Raw genomic sequence first — 20,779 nt, 5'->3', positions numbered from 1 at the left:
AAAGTTTCTAAAATTATAAAAAAATAGGAATGTAAAAAGCAAAAAAAAAATAAATAAATATATTTCATATGTACATACAGATCCGACTGCGCTCTAAAAAACTAGAGATCGCTTTAAAAAAAAGGCATATTTAAGATTAGCCTAACTCGATCTGCAAATATTTGAAATCCGTAAACCAATCCAAAAACAAGTAAATAAGAAAATAAATGCATATGTATGTACTTACATACGCATATAAAATAATGCTCACTTACCTCTTGCAACGCCTTCTTATCGGGCACTTTATTATTCTGTAGGGTACGTATCACATTCTTTGCTCCATCTACCACAGCGGCCTCTATGCGTAAACGATGCCGCAACTCTTCGATACGCTCTTCGAGCGTCGTCTCCAGCCGCTGTGGCTGACCGCCATTCTCGCCATCACCACTAGCCGCAATAGCTGCCTGTGCAGACAATTTATGAGCATGCTCCTTGTTCTGCTTTACTTTGAGTATGCGTAGCCGCAGGAATTCAATTTTCGCCTTTGAATCGGCTAGCATTTGCTGCGCCTCGGCTAATAGCTTCTTGTCGCGCCCATGATGACCATTGGCCAGTGACTGTATCATATTCTCAGCGCCATTCTTTACTTTCATTTCGATATTCAATTGCTTCTCGAGTGAGATGAGCATCTTGTCATTCGCTGAAAGTTGTTCATGNTCAAATTTTTCTTTTTTGTCCGAGTTCGAACAGGTCAATGTCCAAAAAGAACAGCACTACTATGCCTGGTCATCGCAAGAAGATTTTTCTATTTCACTAAGTATAGTTTTGTGGTCTGTGTGTGCGGGGGACGGACTGGGGCTTCACACCTAAACTGGCAAGGTGGATGTATAACGTCATCTCCAAAGACATTCTAACTTATGCTGTGCCCATCTGGTGACAGAAGGCAGTAGTGAAGTCCACGCAGGCCAAGCTCAGTAACTACAACGGCTAGCTTGCGTGGGCATCACTGAATCACAGAATTTCAAGGTATTTTTCCCCAACAGAACCAACTGGGACAACGGACGAGCTACACCCCCGAAGGAAAGTCATATTTGGTATACTGAAGCTTCAAGACTGAACCCAGCTTGGGAGCAAGCAGGAGGCAGTATGTAGAAAGTGGGGCAACCAACCAACACATCTATGTACATACACTCGGCCAACAGAGCGGCCGCTCTTAAGGCGCACGAGGTCACCTCAAAGCTGGTGTGGGAGGATTGCCTTCAGCGTTTGATACTTATCGCATCCAGAAACAGGTTACACCACATCTGGGTACCCAGATACAGTGGGGTAATGGGCAATGAAGTGGCAGATATGCTCGCTAGAAAAGGCGCTGCACAAGGATTCATTGACCTTTACTGGTCTGCCATGAAGCTCTGTTATGCGAAACCTCTATATCTGGATGAAGAATGAAGCGTAACAGTATTGGACAAACACGAAAGCAGCCAAACAGGCTAAGTCCGGAATTCCGGGAATATCAATTAGGAGAACCGCCTAGCTTTCACTTCCTAGGATCACCGCACCTATAAGCACACTACCTAAATAGCATTCAGCCAAAGGACCTCGGGAGGTGAAGACCTGTAGAGGTGTTTTACAGTAGATCTTGTTTCGGTTACCTTCTTCCTCATCTAAATATACCATAAGCTCCATCTTGGAATAAGATATATAAATGTAATGTCCAATCAACACTAGCGCCTCCCGTCAATTGCGCAATCATAACTCGTCTAACCCTAAAGTTCAGAGAGTGATTGTCCTGGTTACCCCAAATAGTATACAGAATTCCACAATGACTACTCTATCTGATGAGAAGTGATAAAAGAAAAATAACCTAAGTCCTTAGCTGCCCTTTTTATCTCCAAAACCCAGTTTTCAAAGCCTTTCAACTGTCACCGATGTATTTATGAAAAATGTAAGTATTATTTATTCTCTTCAGCTGTCCACAAGTCTAAATTTTTAAATTTATCAGGTGGATAATAAAAGTAATTTTATAAAATTAAGTTAATTACCTTTATTATCCACCTGATAAATTTTAAAATTGATTGGTCAAACTGGGTATAAGTCTCAAAAACCTTCGCTAGCACGCAGGTGATAAAAAAAAATGTTCCTTCAAAATAAAATCACTAAAAGAACGATATTTTTGTGATCACATATGTACATACATTTACATACATATGTATTTACATTGGACTGATTCAAAAGAATCGACTAACTTTTTGAACAGCCCCCCTCTTCAACACTTTCGGGCGAATGTCAAAAGATGCCTTTTAAAAGCGCAACCCTTAATAATAAGTTTAAAACGTACGGAATGAATGGCGGTTTTCTATTTTTCATATAAATTACAAAGCATAAATTTGACTTTAAGTGTGAATAACAACTGTTAAACCAATAGGTTTATCAAAAAAAAATAAAAATTCTTTTGTAGAGCGTCTAATTTCCTACTAAAATTTGTATCGCACTTTTTAGTTCGATAATTCATAGCTGCGAAAACACATTCCAAAGACAAAAACAAGTTTTTTTAAGTAATTTATATGGAAAATAGAAAACCGCGTGGCGCGACCTTTTAAACTTCTTAATATTAAGGGTTGCGCTTTTAACAGATATTTTTTGACATCCCCCCGGAGGTATTGAAGAGAGAGCTATTGAAAAAAAAGTTTGCCTTTTTTTAATCAGTCTAATGCACAAACAACATATGTACGTGTACAAATATGAGCAAGCTTACATAAATACCATTACAATTACAATTGGTCATCTAGAATAAAAGAAGCCATGACGAAATACTATGTATGATGGGTTACATAATAAGCAAATATGTACCAGTACTCTCCGTCATATTACGTATTCCAACTACCCATCCGTCCGTTCTATTTGTTCAATTTATTATTTTTATTCATAAAAACATGAATACACGACACGGATGCCTTTTCACTTTTGAGGTCATAGATATAACAACAATGGCCTATGTGCATACATATATGTATGTATTTTCATGTCTGTCTACTTACTGGATGTTTGCCAACTATTGCCCTAATTCATTACACAGGCAATGGTTGGGAAAATTTCCAAAGCGGACGACTATTTCTACTAAGCCCTTATGCTTCAAAGTTAGCATTTATGAATGAACAGCTAGTGCTTTGCTTAGTTGGCGTTCTCGATTTCAGAAAAATGTAGATTATTGTAGCGCAATAATTAATTGGCAATGCTTCAACTAGTGATGATCAATGTTGCCAGTTTAGCATATTTGAGGCTTGAGGACATTTTGCGTCTAACTTTTAATTTTTTTCTCACCTTTTTTGACTACATGAATATTAAAATGAGAATACTACCTCAGATTGAAAATCCATGGCGAAAACTTTTAACCAATCTTAGTACAACAATTGTGTTCCTGATAGTTTGAATGAAAACCCGTTTCAAGAACTTTGCAAACTAGCTTCAAGTTGTACTTGATTTGCCATTCAGTAACGCTGAGATTGAGCGGATTTTAAGCGCAATAAAAATTATAAAGACTAAGCTACAAAAAAAAAGTTTTTTCTAACAGCGGTCGCCCCTCAGCAGGCAATGGCAAGCCTCCGAATGTATTCCTGCCTTTAAAAAGCTTTTCTCGAAAATTGCCGTTCGGAGACGGTATAAAACTATAGATTCCCCTATTTGTGTAACGGTGGCAAAAACAAGACGCACACCACAAATTGGATCGTGCTTTTTCTTCCACATACAGTGGTGGACAAATTAATAGGGACACGACGTTTTAAAAAATTTTGCCTATTTTTCACTTCTTTATTTAATATTTATTACTTTTTTATAAAGATGTAGTTCATTATCTAAGAAAACCCGTATAAATTAATATTTTAAACTTTGCGCGAAAATTATAAAAGTTCTGCAAAATCGCCTCTAAATTTTAAACTTTTTAATCCGATGTTTCAGTTTTTTTTTTTAATTTTGCAGTTTCAAAGCCGCTTAAATTTTAGTGGAATAAAGTGTAGTTCCTAAAAAATTTCGTTGATTTTTGGCAAATTTTTATAAACGCATTTTCTTCCGTACAAAGTACATTCGAATAATTTTTTTTAGAAAAAAGTGCCTAAGGCGTAATGCGTTATTCAAACTTGCACTTTATTATACTAAAATATAATGTACTATAAAACTGCATAAATTCTGCAAAATCTGATTAAAAAGTTGAAAATTTAGAAGCAATTTTGTACAAGGTTTGAAATATGAATTTTTACCGTTTTAATAAGCTAAACTTTTATATAAAAAAAAAATATTAAATAAACAAAAGAAAAAAGGCAAAATTTGCTAAAATGTCGTGTCCAAATTAATATTTCGACCACTGTATGTAAAATCACTACTTATATGGAATTAATTGCCCAACACCCTTCGGAAAAATAAAAATATAAAAATCAACGCGATTTCTAGGTCATTTAAGCTTGTACTTTATTATACGAAAAAATTTTCTGAAATTTGAATGAAAATTTGCGGATTTTTATTTTCGTTCTAATTTCGTAATAAGTTTGTATATTTGATTATATGGTTTTTGTAATAGTATGAATTATAATTGTATATAAAATAAACGAAAAATATTTTAAACATTGTAAAAAAACCTAACTGTATAGGTACTTATTTTTGTTTGGGTCCACTTGACTCCGTGTGATCATTACGCTTTTTTTTTGGAAGTGTGACCATTACGGATTAAATACTCACAAAATGTTCCATCCATTGTTTACTAAAATCATATAACTCAAAGTTTGAAACCTTGTGCAAAATTTAAAAAAAAAAAATCAATAAATTTTTTATCAAAATTTCGACTTTTTTTATCTGAATTTTTAGAAAATTGATGGGTATGCAGTTTTGTAGCCAAAATAATTATAGTAAAAGAAACGGAAAATTTAGACCGGCTGAAAGATCGCGTTGAATATTTTTTTTTCTGCGGCCCACAGTGGTCTGAGAGTGGCATAAAGTCCTAATTTCGAAATGTGCGGAAATATCCAACAAGGTGGTTGACTCGATTCGTTAATGGCCCTTGCCACAGTAGACCGGTTTTTACTATCTCTCAGATTTATGACTTCCTGGATTAAGCCGAGTTACAAACTGAAATTAAACTCAGAGTAGTGGGCGTGGCAGTCCGCTAAATTTAACGATTTTTTTTTTTCATATTTATTCATTCCTAGGCAAAAGTATTCCACGTTCCAATTTTAAGCGAAATCAGAGCGCATTTACTACTTTTTGCCACATCTTGTATGGGGCTCTTCCACTGAGCGGCCTCTTGCACTTTGACTTAAATGATTTTGGTTAAAGAATGGACAAGCTCTTTATAGAAAACTAGCAAAACAAATTTTATAAATGTTTTGTGAATATTCAAAAAAAAAAATCTCATTTTTTTGCTTACCTCTTCCATTGCTCACAGAGTTGCCTTGCGTTAGAAGAATATGACTTTCCAATTCTTGCAATTCCGACTTCAACTCGGCCAATTTGCTATTGCTTTTCTTTACGATTGATGCCACATCGTTCAAGGATCGTCGATCTTTGGCCACTTCGCGCAACTTTTCGGCACCTTCTTTGATTTTCAGCTCTTTGCGAATTTCCCGTCGTATCGCCTCTTTAATTTCTTCCAGGCGATTGGGCAGCGCACTCTCGGGTAGATTATCAGTGAAACCATATTTATGGCTGAGCTCGTAAAGGACGGGATGTTTAATGTAGTCACCCTAAAAAAAAAAATTAAGAAAAAAATCGCATGATTAATATATAAAAAAAATTTAATTTGTGATTTTAGTAGTTTTTATGCATAAATTTAGGATACACATACATACATGTGTATGTAAGTAAGAAATGATTTGCTTGAAAGATAAGCAATCGGCATGAAAGTTTTTTGAATTTTGCTAAGTCTTTTATTAAGTTTGAAACTGTGATTTACACATTACATTATGAATATTTTGAAAAATCAACACGTGGTCATTTGCTTGAGTCACTGCATGTACCACCAATGTTAATTTTATTTCATTTAAATTTAATGGTCTGATGACTGGTACCTAGGATCTACCTAATTATTTATTAGCTTTTAGTACATTATCTAATCATTATTGTCTTTCTTCTCAAGAAACCCGTTGAACTTAAAAATTTTGTGTATTTATTTTTGAAAACTTTTTTTTTTTGCTTTTTTGTACTTTTTCCACATAAACATGAATTTCTTATGCAAGAACGTTGTGCATTTTTTTTTTAGAAAAAATCTAAAATCAACGGGAATTTTTTAGCAACTTCAAACTTGCGCGTTATTATACCAAAATTTAATAATAGGCTATACTTTTGCATACCGAAAATCCGTCGAATTAAAAGGTTTGCAGTTTTGATGAAAATTTGTGAATTTTTCTAAATTTTATACAAAATAAAATTTACGTAAATATCTCACTGTCCAATTTCGAGTGTTTCTCATTGTAGATATACTTTTTTTTTAACTACAAACTACCGCTATGAAATTTCCAAATTATAGCTGCTTGACTGTAATCGATTGATATTTATTTTTTTAACTTATTTCACTAAAATACCTTAACCTTTTTACGACAATATGTGAGTAACTTTGCACAAACACATATACATGTGTAAATTGTATAATCAACATATAGATCGAGAGGAGAAGGCGTACTCGTAAGGAGGCACTTGAGCCATAAACAGCAAAACGGTAACATGCACTTGGCATTAATTACGAACATAAGCGCACAACAAACACACTTACGCACATTCGTCCACCTACCAACTAATTCAATTTCAAACACGATATAATCTATCAAAACTGAAAATAAAAAATAAACACAAATAAAATAAGTAAACATACATACATACATACATATGTACACACATGCATGCATAAACATTAAACTATATGTATATACATGAGTATGTAAATACCGTGCAGGAAATAACTACTATGTTTTCAATACGCTTTCGTTCTGCACTTCACAGATGCCTTTTCATATTTCCTACACNCGGGCAGCTAGAGTTAGGAAATAAACATAAATGCTTTAATAACAGAAAATTTAAAAAAAAACCTTTTTTTTTTATTTAAATAAGTGGACCAAGTTCGGTGGAAATCGATAAAGCGGCTATCGACATGCATATATGTACATATACTTCTGTGCCACTCCCATTTTCCAAAAATCTATAATCTCGTTTCTTGTTAAGAAATTGTTGTAGGTAGGAGTAAATTTTCGTATTTCTAAAATTTACCGTTATATATGAAGTAGGCGTAATTTTAGTCCGATTTCAAAAATTTACCTGCATACATATCGCTTTCTCGCGCCAAGGGCAATAACTGCAACGAGTTCGGTAGAAATTGATAAATCGGTTACCGAGGTACACATATCCACATACATATGTGGGCATAAGTTGGCGGTGCCACGCCCATGCCCATTTTACATGAATTTATGTTAATATCATTTTCTGCAAGAGGATATTACAAATATCGATTTTGAATGAATTAGTTTGAGCAGTTACTAACTTATCGCAGTTTGCGCATTTCTGCAAATTACCGTTATATGGGAGATGTGCGTAGTTATTGTCCGATTTCAGAAGTTTTAACAGGTTTCTTGGTTGCACCGTAAGCAATATTCGTAACGAATTTGGTGGTAAAGCGGCTACAGAGATTCAACATTTTATTACAAGCCGGCGATGCAACGCCCATTTTCCAAAAAAATTCATAACTCTCTTATTTTGTTCCGTTATATGGGAGGTGGGCGAGAATATTGTCCGATTTCGCCCGTTTTAAATACCAACATACCTTGGATAAATGGCAACCTAAGTACCTAATTTTAAGATATGTTATATTTTACTCGAGTTTTCGTGCGCACGGACGACCGGATACACAGACATGGGTTAAACGATTCGGCTTGTCATTCTGAGCATTTTGATGTATACAGCGTACGTCAAAAATAAGTTCATTCAACAGATAAAAAATTCCGGAAAATGCTAGAAATTTTCATCGAAATTTAAAAACTTGCAACACGATTTCTTATAAAAATTTTGATTAAGCAATTTTCTAGCGCCCATTTAATTTTATCATATTAAAGTGCAAGGTTTCTAGTGACTAAAAATTGCCTCAGTACCATAAGCCATACACTGCACCAAAATCACAATGGTTTTTCAACCCATTTATTGTTTGATTTTTGTATGGTAAATACACCGATTGTAAGAAGTGGATTTGAAGTTGAGCATTTGAAAATACATTTGCAACTATGGCTGGCTGTAGCTAAACGTGCAGAGATGCTTGCTGTTATTTGTTAGCTTCCAGCCGGTTCGGGTTCGAATGCCGTCATAGGCAAAATATAATTTCCTATTTTTATTTTTGGTTTTTCCTAATTACGAAAAAGCATCTGAGAAATTCAAACGACGAGAAAATGCATTCAAGTTGAACATTTGAAAAGATATTTGCAGAACAGTTGTAGCTGTGTGTGCAGAGATGCTTGCTGTTATTTGATAACTTCCAGAAGGTCGGATTTAAAATTTCGTATAAAAATTGTTGTTTTATGACTCAAAACTATAAAAAAGCATCTGTGAAGTGCAGAACAAAAGCGTGTACAAACGAAAAACTATATCAACAATGACACTGTAAATATATAAAACATAAATCATTTGATTCCTTCTCAAGTTTGAATTTGGTATTATTAACCAATTTTGGGGATTTTTTTTCAGTGTAGTCGTCGCGCGATACCACAACCATTTTGTGCAATATAATCGATAATTTGCGTTTTCTGCACTGAGTAGCAAAGTGGCTTAAAATTGCCAATTTCGCACTAGTTTTAAACCAGATTGGTTCATCACTAGTTTCGGTTTTTCCTACAGGGTATGTATGTGCATGCATATGTTTGTGAATGGTCAAATAGGCTGGCAATTCAACTATATGAAGGCGAATGGACGCAAACTAACACAACCACACACACTCACGAACACACATAAAACAACAAGCAGAATAATTGAATTAATTTTCATGGCCAAGAAAACAATATACGATAAATTAACATTTTAAAATAAATGAAGAAAATGTAACATGGAAGAAGACACTGAAAGAAATTCTTAAACGGACTTACTCGTACATACATAAATATGTACAGTCACTCACAGAAGTATTCGTAATTTAGTTTTTTCACAATATTCCAAATGTTTTCCATCACAAATCTTTTTCGTTAATTTTCACTTAAAATATAGCTCATTCTATAACAAAAGTAAAACTAAAATTGAACGGGCTACAAAACTGCATACCGAAAATTTTTCTAAAAATTATTCAAGTTTGAAATTTTGATGAAAGTTTTTTAAGTTTGACTCATTTTTATGAATTTTGTACAAAGTTTGCAAGAATGCTTTATATGGTTTTTGTTATAGAATGAAATATATTTTAAATGAAAATTAACGAAAAAGATTTATGATGGAAAACATTTGGAATATTGTGATAAAACTAAATTACGAATACTTTTGTGAGTGACTGTATGTATATACAAAAGTCAAACGCATAAGGACAAATATGGCAATTATGGCAATATTGGCTACACTTTAAAGGTTTCCCATTCCCAATTGTAAGAAAAAAAATACGTACTGCATGTGTATCTACCTTGTAGTTATAAATGAGACTTAAAATGTTAAATATTTCTGTTTAAAACACACAGCCTGCGACAAAACAATAGCACTTCAACATTTGGAAAAGTTTTGACCAAATATTAGTCTTTTGATTGATTAATATTCATTTATATCTCATTAAATTTTAGGGCAATAAAGTTATTTTTTCATATTTTTTTTTTTTGCTCACGGTGTTTACAGCTTCTTCTATATAAAAAAAAAGAAAATAGTCAAAACTAGTCCAAATGTAGGGTGCTATGGTTTTTTCGCGGGCTGTACATGTAAATACATACACACGAGTATGTCGAAGATATTTTGCCAACAATGAAAATGTACGAACAAAATTTTTACCTCATCATCGTAGAATACTGAGGATGCGTGCGTGCTGACTGTAACGCAAATGGTGCCGCGACGTAATGATTTCAACGATCCTTTCGACACTTTCCGCACGCGTATCGATTTGACTGATTTGGAACGTTGTAGCTCCATGGGCGGAGTATATGACGATGGACCTGGCGTGGTGGGTGTGGTGGAGCGGGGTGAATCAGATGCCGAGGTCGATGATGGTCCATGTAGACTAAAATGCGATTTGACGCGCAGAAAGAACGCGTGCATAGATGAGAACTTTGTGATAAGAACAGTGGTCGATTAACGTCGGCTATTTTAAAAAAGACCCACGGAAATGTGGTAGTTTCCGGTAGTAGTTTGAGTTGATGTTTACCCGGTTCATTCAATGTTCAAAAAAGTTTGCAATTTTAATAATATTTTAGTTCACTTCTTTTTCGTACATATTTTGTAATTTTTTAGCGTTTTTTTTTTGCTACTACCAATAATGCTGCCGGTTAACCTCTGCCACCCCCTTTTTAACACACTAGTTGTAACGAATATATAGAATAGGACATATCATTTGGAACCAAATAAACAGCACAAACCGCTACTGGAAACATTAAGAAGCTTGAGATTTCATACTTTAGTTGTTGTCTATGCCGTGCAGAACAACAACAAAATTATTATTTTAAAAACATTTTGGTGACGTTACAAATTGCCTAAAAAGGTATTGTGAATCCGCTAAATATGTATGGCTTATTTTTTTCAGTGCACGCCATTCCAAAAGCATACAAATTTGCTTATATTATTGTATTATTTTTTATTATTGTATTATTTTTTATTATTGTATTACCTCTTATTATTGTATTATCTTGTATTATTGTATTATTTTTTATTATGTTATTATTTTTTATTTCTTTTTTTATTTTATTAATTCTTATTTTTAATTATTTTATCGATTTTTATTATTTTATTCTTTGTTATTTTTTTTGTAAATTATTTTATTGATTTTTATTATTTATTCTTTGTTATTTTTTATTGTAAGTTATTTTATTGATTTTTATTATTTTATTCTTTGATATTTTTTACTGTAAATTATTTGATTATTTTTTATAATTGTTTATTTTCATTACTTTATTATCTTTTTTTCATTTTCAATTAATTTTTACTTTCAACTATTCAATTATTTTTTATTTGCAATTATTTTATTGACATACATATTTCTAAATTTGTTTGTTACTTAATTTTTTTTATTTCGATTTTCTTTTTTTATTTTTTTATTTAATTTTATCTTTATTCATTATTTATTCTTTATTTAATATTTTTTATTTAGTTATTATATTTTTAAATTAGAACTTATGTACGTAGAACTTTTCATCGATACATAAAAAAATAGCCGCCTATAAAAGTTTGCTTCCATCTGGACAGATTGCTATAAAAAATCCCTGTGAAGTAGCCCTACTCGCCTATTGGCCCTCCGGAACTATATGTATTCTCCACATGAAGTATTCTCGACATACCGAAAGGATTACAATAATCTTAATCTGTATTTACATGAGGCGATTTTCTATGCGAATCAACAAAAAATGGTGTAAATATTGATTCAAAAATACTTGCCTCAAAGTAGATACCAAATGAAACTTTTTCAAGCGAGTATCGCATGCCAATAAATCGCCTCATATAAATGCATCGTTATGCTCTACTCTGATCCAATTATCAATTGGAATTTACTCTTTTGAGCAAGAATTATGAGAGGAGATCTCTTTAAGGTAATTGAAGTGGCAAGCATGCAATCTATTTTTATTTATTGCATTCAGTTTTTAACTCGAAGTATGCAATAATATATAAGTCCCTAAAAGAGCCACCCTAACCTTAATTTACATACATATGTATTCGCATACATACATAAGCACCGAGAAACATAGACATGTACGGGTAAATATGAATGTGTGGTATGCATTAACTTGCATTTGCATACAAAATACTTTCCATTTACAACTGGGCTGGGAAAACGCTGTGAAACAAAAACATGCCTACTTTTAAGAAATTAAAGCACATAAAGTGTAGAGTAAGAGTATGCAGAAGTAATAACTGAGGTGTAGCACTTTTCAGCTATGTACATATATATGTATGTGTGTATAAACCGTACTTGAGACACACTTAAGAGCTTAGGAGTTCAAAATTGAAGCAAAGGAGGCAACATGCTGCGAGAAAAAATGCGGAATAATTTTATTTATGTAATTAGCATTCGGACAGACGTGCTCCATGCGAATATTCTTGCAGATACAATACAAAAGAATGCATCAATGAAGACAAATTGCCCCAACTCCATTTAAGTTGAACTTGACACTATGTCGCCCAGGTGTCAAACTATATACATACGAGCCCGACGAGGGCGTACATGCTACACATGTATGTATGCATACCCTGCAGGAAACGGGGCTAGTTTATAACTAACTTATAACTACACAGCAGTCAAAAAAAGTGAGAACTGGTTTCCTCTGCGTTAAAGCTTAAACATACGGCAGCGTTGATCCGGATTAACTCGGACTTAATCCGGATCAACTGCAGTTAATTCCCGTCTGTTTATGCTTTTAGACGTCAATTAACTTGTAGCTAACTACTTTTGGGCATAAAAGATCAATAAAAAAATTGTTAATTTTAATTTTACTTTTTTTTGCATTTTTATTTATATAGTTTACATTCAAAATTGCATATTTGTTATATGAATTCTGTCAGACATAACATCAAAATAATAATATAAAATTTCGAACTTCATTTTATTTTTTCTGAATTCGAAAAAGTATTTGCAAAGTGCAGAGAAAAATTTATTCAAAGTAGTTTTTGAATGAGGATTTTTAAATAGAAACTTGTGAAAAAAACAAACTCTCGATTACGTCTGCATGACGCCTGCACGACTTTACAACACACTTAAAGTTAGTTTTGTCATAGCTAATTAAAAGTTAGTTATTTATCGAAATACCGCAAAAACGCTAACTATAAGTTGGTTATTTTTCATCAATTGATAATTTGTTTCTGCAGGGTAATCATACATACATACGGCGCGATATCCCATTTAACAAAACGAATTGAATTCGAGGCGGTAAAAATGTGCTTGGCAACGCGTTATTACATATATCCGTCGCAACGTGCCAGTTTTACTACCATATTCCTACATATAAAGCGCAATGAATAGGTATTGATAGCACTGCGCTTTTTTTTTGTTCTCTAAGTTTTTAATTTGTAATATTAGGTATTTCTCACGTTTTAGTGAATTATCGGAAAAAAGTTTTGAGTTACTTTTGAATAAACAGCTTTTAAATCTGCGACAGTTTTTGCTTGTACCGAAAATGGTGCAACTCATACACCTTTAACTTAAGTAAATACTTAAGTCTTTATATGGAATACATGAAAACCATAGCTATTAATGATAATATTAACTTCTGAAAAGGTTGAAGTCTTCTAGCAAACATACATATGTATATATCTACACCTACGAATGTATGCATATTCGCAGGTATTTATGTATCTAAGTGTACGCTTATGTCATGACTCAGTAAATATGGTAATGTAGTATATATGTACATATTTTTCGATGTAAACAAACACCTTGCCTTCTTATCTAGTAAACTACTATCTTATCTAAGAAGTGCCCTATCTCAAAATTGTTTCACAATTACAAATCAGTAATCCACACGTAATTTTAACTTGTTAACTCCTAAGGTAAATCAAAAAAAAATAGTCAAAAAATTACACAATTGGTATGTATAGGTATGTGAATTTGTAAAAATTTTCAAGTTCATTTCTAAAATTTTGGAAAATAAATTGAATATGTAAATTAAGGGAAGGTCTTCGGATTTTTCCTCAGTCTGCTATTTTGTTTCGGTCCTGGGTTCGCGTAATAGAATTTTAAATTTTTAAGTATTATTAAAAAAAATCAAATTTGATAATTACTTTTTGAGTTTTATTTATTTATTTATTAGTTTTATTTTATCTTTGAAAAGTGATCTTTTATATTTTTACTTATTGCTTGGAGAACAAATAGCAGTTATTTTCTGAGTTGATTTTTTTTAATAATAAAAACTAATAATGGCAATGGGAATGATATTGGTAATNTGCAAATGTTAAACGTAATTGTACATAATTTTAAGGGAAGTTCACTTTCGTATTTAAGTTCGTATTCGCGTTCACATTTGCATTCGTACTCGGCATCGTGTACGTATTCGTTTTCTCATACGTCTTCGTCGTCTTATTCGTGTTCGCCTTCGTGTTCGTTCGTGCTCATATTTACTCTCGTCTTCTACTTCTTAATCGTCCACTCTTTCGTCTTAGCTGTCGTAATCGCTTCCGTCGTCGTACTCATTTTCGTAACATAGGCATTTCGTCGTCGTCGCCATATTTCTATTCGTCTTCGTTTTCGTCGTCGTCTTCACCTTCGTCTCCGTATTCGTCGTTGTACCCATCTTCTGCTTACTATTAAATAAGCAAAACGTAAAACTCAAAAAGACGCGACTATTTTTATTTTTTATTTTTATTAAAAGTTATAGCCGTTACGGTCAGTGCCCAAAAATTCTAACCTGATCGCACGGATTTTGAGTTCTGAAGCTCATTCCTATACAAAAATGTCAAAGTGGAAAATTTTATTTGCTTTAGTCATTTTTAGACGAAGTTAAAACATTCGCCACCTGAGAAATACGTGTGCATACATATGTATAAAAATTTTCACTACAAAAAAAAATCGAATTATAATTGCTTTTCCTTTTCTATGCGGTTCTTTACACCGCTTATTCAGTACGAAAGTACATAAATACCTACACATTTTTTATTGCCATTCATTTCATTTTGATTTCGCTTTCTAAGCTATTCAAAATTTCTCTTCTATTTTGCTCATTGTTTGGTGTATTTTTTTTTTTTGCAATTTCGCTCGTCATCGAATTAATTAACTCAGAAGTCTTGACATTTAAATTTCTTTCTGCTTACTAAGAGCGCAAAATTTCATCTTTGGGAATTGAGGGAAAAGTTCAATGATATTTTTCTTGCTTCTGAGAAAAAAGTAAACTCAATTGGTTTTAATTAATATTTATTTAAAAAAGCTATTGATTTTTGCCAATTTGAATAACTGGCCACACGTTGATTGATGAAGGTACTCGTAATATTTCATTCTTCCAAGAAAACTGCCTTAGTTTTTTAATGGCTTTGCAAGCGTCTGAAATTGTGGAATGAACAATTATAATGCCAAGTAGACTCAACTGGCATTATGAAATACTAAGTTTGCCGTTTGACAACTAAAAGCTATAATTTCGTTTTGCAAATTATTGGCAGTTAAGCTGTAAAACTATTATGCAGCCGAAAGTATTACTTTCAAATGTTTTCTGTTCTTAATGAAAGAGAGAAGAGAGCTTTGAATGGAGCACGGAATATGGAAACAGTAAATAATATGCCCCGGTAAGGTGCGCATGATACGATATCAGTTTACTGTCGTAACTATTTACTCCCACTATTTATACGTTCACATTAGAACACTTGAATAGGTGCAGAGGTTTTCATAAAGAACCGAGCGCATGCCTATACTTGTAGGCCTCAGGGCACCTTCCTTTTAATGCCGTGAACAAATGGTAATTATGGTCCGATTTGGTTCATATTTAGAAGGTACACTAGGTGACAAATGAAAAGTGTACACCTCGTTCTAATATAATATCAACAAATATTTTCATGAACAATTTTTTGCATTAATTATTTATGGAAATATAGCTGTCTATAATATAAACCTGCAAATCAAAGTTTCACACTTTATATAAAGTTCAAAAATTCAGGAAATGTTCATCAAAACTTTAATCCAGAATCTCTAGAAAATTTTCGAGTAAGGATTTTTGTAGCCCATTGAATTTGTCAAGTCCCTAAAAATTTCCGTTGTTTTTTTTACCATTTTTTTAATGGAAGAAAATGCGCAACACCCTTCACAAAAAAAAAAAAATAAGAAATCAACGGTAATTTTTAGTGACTTCAAACTTACACTTTGTTTTACTAAAATTGAATGGGCTACAAAACTGCATACTCTGCATTTTCTAGAAATTCTGAATACAAATTTTTAAATTTTGTTGAAAATTTTTAGATTTTTTGTGAATTTCATATAAAGTGTTAAACTTTGGTTAATATTATTGTTTATATTAGAGAATGAACTATATTTTCATAAATAATTAATGCAAAAAAATTGTGTATGAAGATAATTGTGAGTATTATATTGTAACAAGGTGTACCTTTCATTTGTTGCCTAGTGTATATAACTAAAATGGAAATAAATAACTTGACAAAAAATTTAGTCGTTAGGTGGTGCGGAGGTCCATTTTTATTTTTTTTACTAACCACTAATAAAAGCTGGTCTTAAAATATTTTTATTTTTTATTTTTCTATTTTTTGGATTACGACACTTGCAGCAAATGAGCGATATGTATTCACGGAGCTTATCAAACTTTATCATTTACAAAATACTTAATATTTATCGCATGACTTTTGAGCTTTAACACTTATCAGTAAGCGTTAATGAAACATGTAGCATAAATTTCCAGTAAATAAAATGATACAATAGGGGTATTCTCGAAGTCTTGCGCGTTGCACGAAATGCAAAAATACTCTTCCAAAATCGGAGGAGTACGAGGGTACCCCATTGCAAAGCGGTGGTTGCATGCATAGGTTGCAAGCAGCGAAATTTTGTATCTAATACAATATCAAGGTACAGCAAAAAAATTGAAGTGAGCGAGATGAGAGGAATGAGAAAAATATGTAGCAATCCCAAAAAGAAAAACGCTTGCACAGAGTCGCATTTATCCTGCTATGCTTTTTTGTAAAATACGTGCATGGGTCCAGACGTTGCATACTTTTCAGCGATAGGAAATACTGTTTCCCATGTATTTGGTTGCTGTGTGTTTGCAACGGCTTTGCAAGATTTCGAGAATACCCCTAATTATATATATATATATATATATATTTTACATTTTCAACTTGATTTCACTGTATTGTTTGCATTTTCGTTCTATTTCCATCTTTAACCTTTCTCGGCGTTGTTATTACTTTAGACATTATTCGATTTCCCGCAACAAAGAAGCAGTAATAAGTAGGCAATCGCATCAACAGGGACACAATTAAATTTCCGAAGGTAATTTAAAGTAATGGACAACAGGCGATAGGCAACGGTCGAGCTTGGCAGGCGCTTTCGATGAACCGGCCAACCGGCCGATCACACAAGCATGTGGATGCACACACCCGCCGCACAAACCACTTGGCTTTGTATGTATGTGTGTATATACAGGGTGGGCCAATTAAGACCTACCATCCATAGTTCATAGGTCCATAGTTTGCCTAGCAGTGTGCGCAGTAGCTCCATCTTGTTGGAACCACAAATAAGGATGCTGCTCTGCCATTGANCTACCATCCATAGTTCATAGGTCCATAGTTTGCCTAGCAGTGTGCGCAGTAGCTCCATCTTGTTGGAACCACAAATAAGGATGCTGCTCTGCCATTGGCCGCAAAAAGTTGTCAATCATTGTTCTGTAAGAAGCCCCAGAAATCGTTTCTGGCGTTTCATCCTCATTCTCATAAAACCATACCAAACAGTCCATCTGTAACTGGTGCTGGTGTGTTGCCGTTGGATTTTCATAGCCACACAATCTACAGTTTTGCTTGAAAATGCGCCTCAACCGACTTCAAAACATTACCTAAAATTTCAATTTGTGTGGCTAACTGTGTAAAACGAATAGCGTATTGTAGTAGTTGGCGGTGGTCTTGCTGTAAGTCTTATTTGGTAGGTCTTATTTGGCGCACCCTGTATGCAGCTGCTGACTTGTGAAGGAAGGAGTGCCAACGAGGACGTAGGAGAGAGAGTACACTTTTGTTGGCAACACTTTCTGCGCTGCGTGTTGTGGCAGTGCATATGTGTGACATAGGCAAATGGGCCACGTGCTATTGCTATTGTTGTTGCTATGTTTGTGACTATTTATAAAACTTTGACTAAAAAATTTATTTATAAAATAATCAATGAATGGCATTATCCAAGCCAAGCCAAGCAACACACACACACACACACACTTAAGATTTAGCAGCGTAATTTTGTAGTCTGACGAGTTTGAGGCGTTTANACTATTTATAAAACTTTGACTAAAAAATTTATTTATAAAATAATCAATGAATGGCATTATCCAAGCCAAGCCAAGCAACACACACACACACACACACTTAAGATTTAGCAGCGTAATTTTGTAGTCTGACGAGTTTGAGGCGTTTAGGGACGGCAGGGGCCGTTGGCAGCTGTTTTTACTGGCAGAAAAAAAACTGAAAAATTATGCACATTTTTGCAGCTATAAAAACTCCGATATTATTATATTTCACGCAATGTAATACCTTAACCAAAGAGGTATATTTAGTTTATATAATTTANTTTAGGGACGGCAGGGGCCGTTGGCAGCTGTTTTTACTGGCAGAAAAAAAACTCAAAAATTATGCACATTTTTGCAGCTATAAAAACTCCGATATTATTATATTGCACGCAATGTAATACCTTAACCAAAGGAGGTATATTTAGTTTATATAATTTAACGCGTTTATTGCTTTGGCAAATTCACACACACACACGTTCACACGCTTATCACTTGCGCTCGCGGCACGTCTAGTAAAAGTGAGAAGGTGTCGTCTGCCTATAGAGAAACCTCAATCACCAAACGCTTCACAACTCTGCCGGGTTTAGACACTGCAAGCTCGACGACACAATCAAACTGAGTTACGACCGACGAGTACTAGGTAAACAACACTTGTCTACGCCGCTCTGCGACACGCAAAAGCCATATTTTCTGTCTGACTACTACTACTAGTAGCTAGTACGTCCGTATTACCACAACTCTCGCCCGATATTGTAGGCGCAAATTAAATTAACGAAAAGCTTGAAACATGGCAAAAAAAAACCTAAGCGTAATCGTAATCGTAATATTCAGATTACGAAGTGAGTATAGCCGCTCTCACTGCTCGTCTGCGACACATTTTTTGTTTGTTTTCCTTTTTATTATTTTTTGTTTTTTTTTTTTGCTCGCTCACCACATTTGCGATAACATGCTGCATTTCTTGCTATATTCTACTATTCTTCACTTTTTCATTTCATTTTAATCGCATTTAGGCAAATATTTTATTTACCATTCATTAAAGTAATAAAATTGTGATAAGGCACTTTACAAAGCCGCGATAAAACTAAACGAAAAACACAATACTTAGTAAAAGNATTACCACAACTCTCGCCCGATATTGTAGGCGCAAATTAAATTAACGAAAAGCTTGAAACATGGCAAAAAAAAAAAACCTAAGCGTAATCGTAATCGTAATCGTAATATTCAGATTACGAAGTGAGTATAGCCGCTCTCACTGCTCGTCTGCGACACATTTTTTGTTTGTTTTCCTTTTTATTATTTTTTGTTTTTTTTTTTTGCTCGCTCACCACATTTGCGATAACATGCTGCATTTCTTGCTATATTCTACTATTCTTCACTTTTTCATTTCATTTTAATCGCATTTAGGCAAATATTTTATTTACCATTCATTAAAGTAATAAAACTGTGATAAGGCACTTTACAAAGCCGCGATAAAACAAAACGAAAAACACAATACTTAGTAAAAAGGAATTATGAATTTCCCGTTTAGCGAATGTGTAATGTGATGGCGCCAACGTCTACGTTGACCGCAAAGGCACGACGAATGAAAATTAAGTTGTTTTTTCGCACTTTTCAACATAAAGCAAATTTGCTGGCATTAATTTAGATATTTTTCTATTTAACTTATTGATTTTACTTGTTACTGTAGACAAAATCAGTATTTTAGCGGTAATTCTTTACTGGCTGATATCAGCGATTGCGACTGTGCGCGCACCGTCAATCGTTTCCTTTGAATGACATTTTATACTGGCTTTGGTCGGTTGAATATAGTTACGTACATATGTAAGTATGTATGTATAAAAGCAAGTACGAGTGGTTAATGTGAAAAGCAGGAGAAGGTTTAAGTGCGCACACATGTGCAAATGTTAGAGGTGAGAATCCCGAACTAGTCGTATTTTTAATAGGCGTGTTTCTTAACTTTTTACGCACAAAAAGATCGAAAAGAGGAAAAAAAGTAAAGAAACGAAAACTATCAGAAATTTGCAATCACTGTGCATGCACACTAGGGTGGTCCAAAAATGCATGTAAAAAATAAAATTAAAGCCGGAATTTGTATGCTCTCACCCCGAGCCGAAACAATATAGCCCTATTTTTTATTTTGAAATCAAAAAATATTTACAGGTCGCTCAAAGCGCTCAAAGTTTTACATGTATTTTATATTGGGAATAACCGCTTTTCGTAGAAATGGTATAGATTTCTTGAAAATCAGTATTTTTCGACCGGAAAACCCTGTTTCTCATCAGGAGCTTCCCCGTAATAATACCAAATTATTTTTATACCATTTTTTTATAGTTACTAACTACATTTTATAGGTCCCCCAAAACCACTAGAAAATGCTAGAAAAAGCAATGGGGGATAAATAAAAAATCTTTAGCATTGACAAATTTATTAAACTAGTGTTCGCCCAGCGGTTGAAATTCAACCGATAAAATTAAAGATAGTTTATGTAAGTTGAGAAAGCTAAAATAACATTAGTTGGAATGGGTTAAGTGGAGGGGAGTTTAGCTTAGTACTTGGCATGACATAACATAACCATAACATGAGAATAAATAACATAACATATGAAGCATAACACACCACAATATAACATCGCACACTCTTCAGTTGTATTTCCTTTTTATCCCTTTTTTCACCTCTATCTAAATCTTATTTATTTTGGT

General features: G+C 33.6%; 1 protein-coding gene across 1 annotated transcript in view; it reads right to left on the bottom strand.

The window, feature by feature from the left end:
• LOC108371574 (serine/threonine-protein kinase N-like) overlaps window positions 1–19,050 on the bottom strand; it is a 41,613-nt gene extending 22,563 nt beyond the window's left edge. Inside the window, exons 1-4 of the mRNA XM_017627159.1 lie at window positions 19,012–19,050; window positions 9,955–10,227; window positions 5,393–5,708; window positions 255–706 (exon numbers count right to left, since the gene is read on the bottom strand). Of these exons, the coding sequence (XP_017482648.1) occupies window positions 255–706; window positions 5,393–5,708; window positions 9,955–10,227; window positions 19,012–19,035 (1,065 nt within the window). The 5' untranslated portion in view covers window positions 19,036–19,050. The remainder of the gene's footprint in view (window positions 1–254; window positions 707–5,392; window positions 5,709–9,954; window positions 10,228–19,011) is intronic.
• Window positions 19,051–20,779: the final 1,729 nt, after the last annotated feature.

This window comes from Rhagoletis zephyria, unplaced genomic scaffold (genome assembly GCF_001687245.7).
Source record: "Rhagoletis zephyria isolate East Lansing unplaced genomic scaffold, Rhagoletis_zephyria_1.1 Rzeph_scaffold_05080, whole genome shotgun sequence".
NCBI classification, from domain to species: Eukaryota; Metazoa; Arthropoda; class Insecta; order Diptera; family Tephritidae; genus Rhagoletis; species Rhagoletis zephyria.
This window is presented reverse-complemented; position numbering and strand designations above follow the sequence as displayed.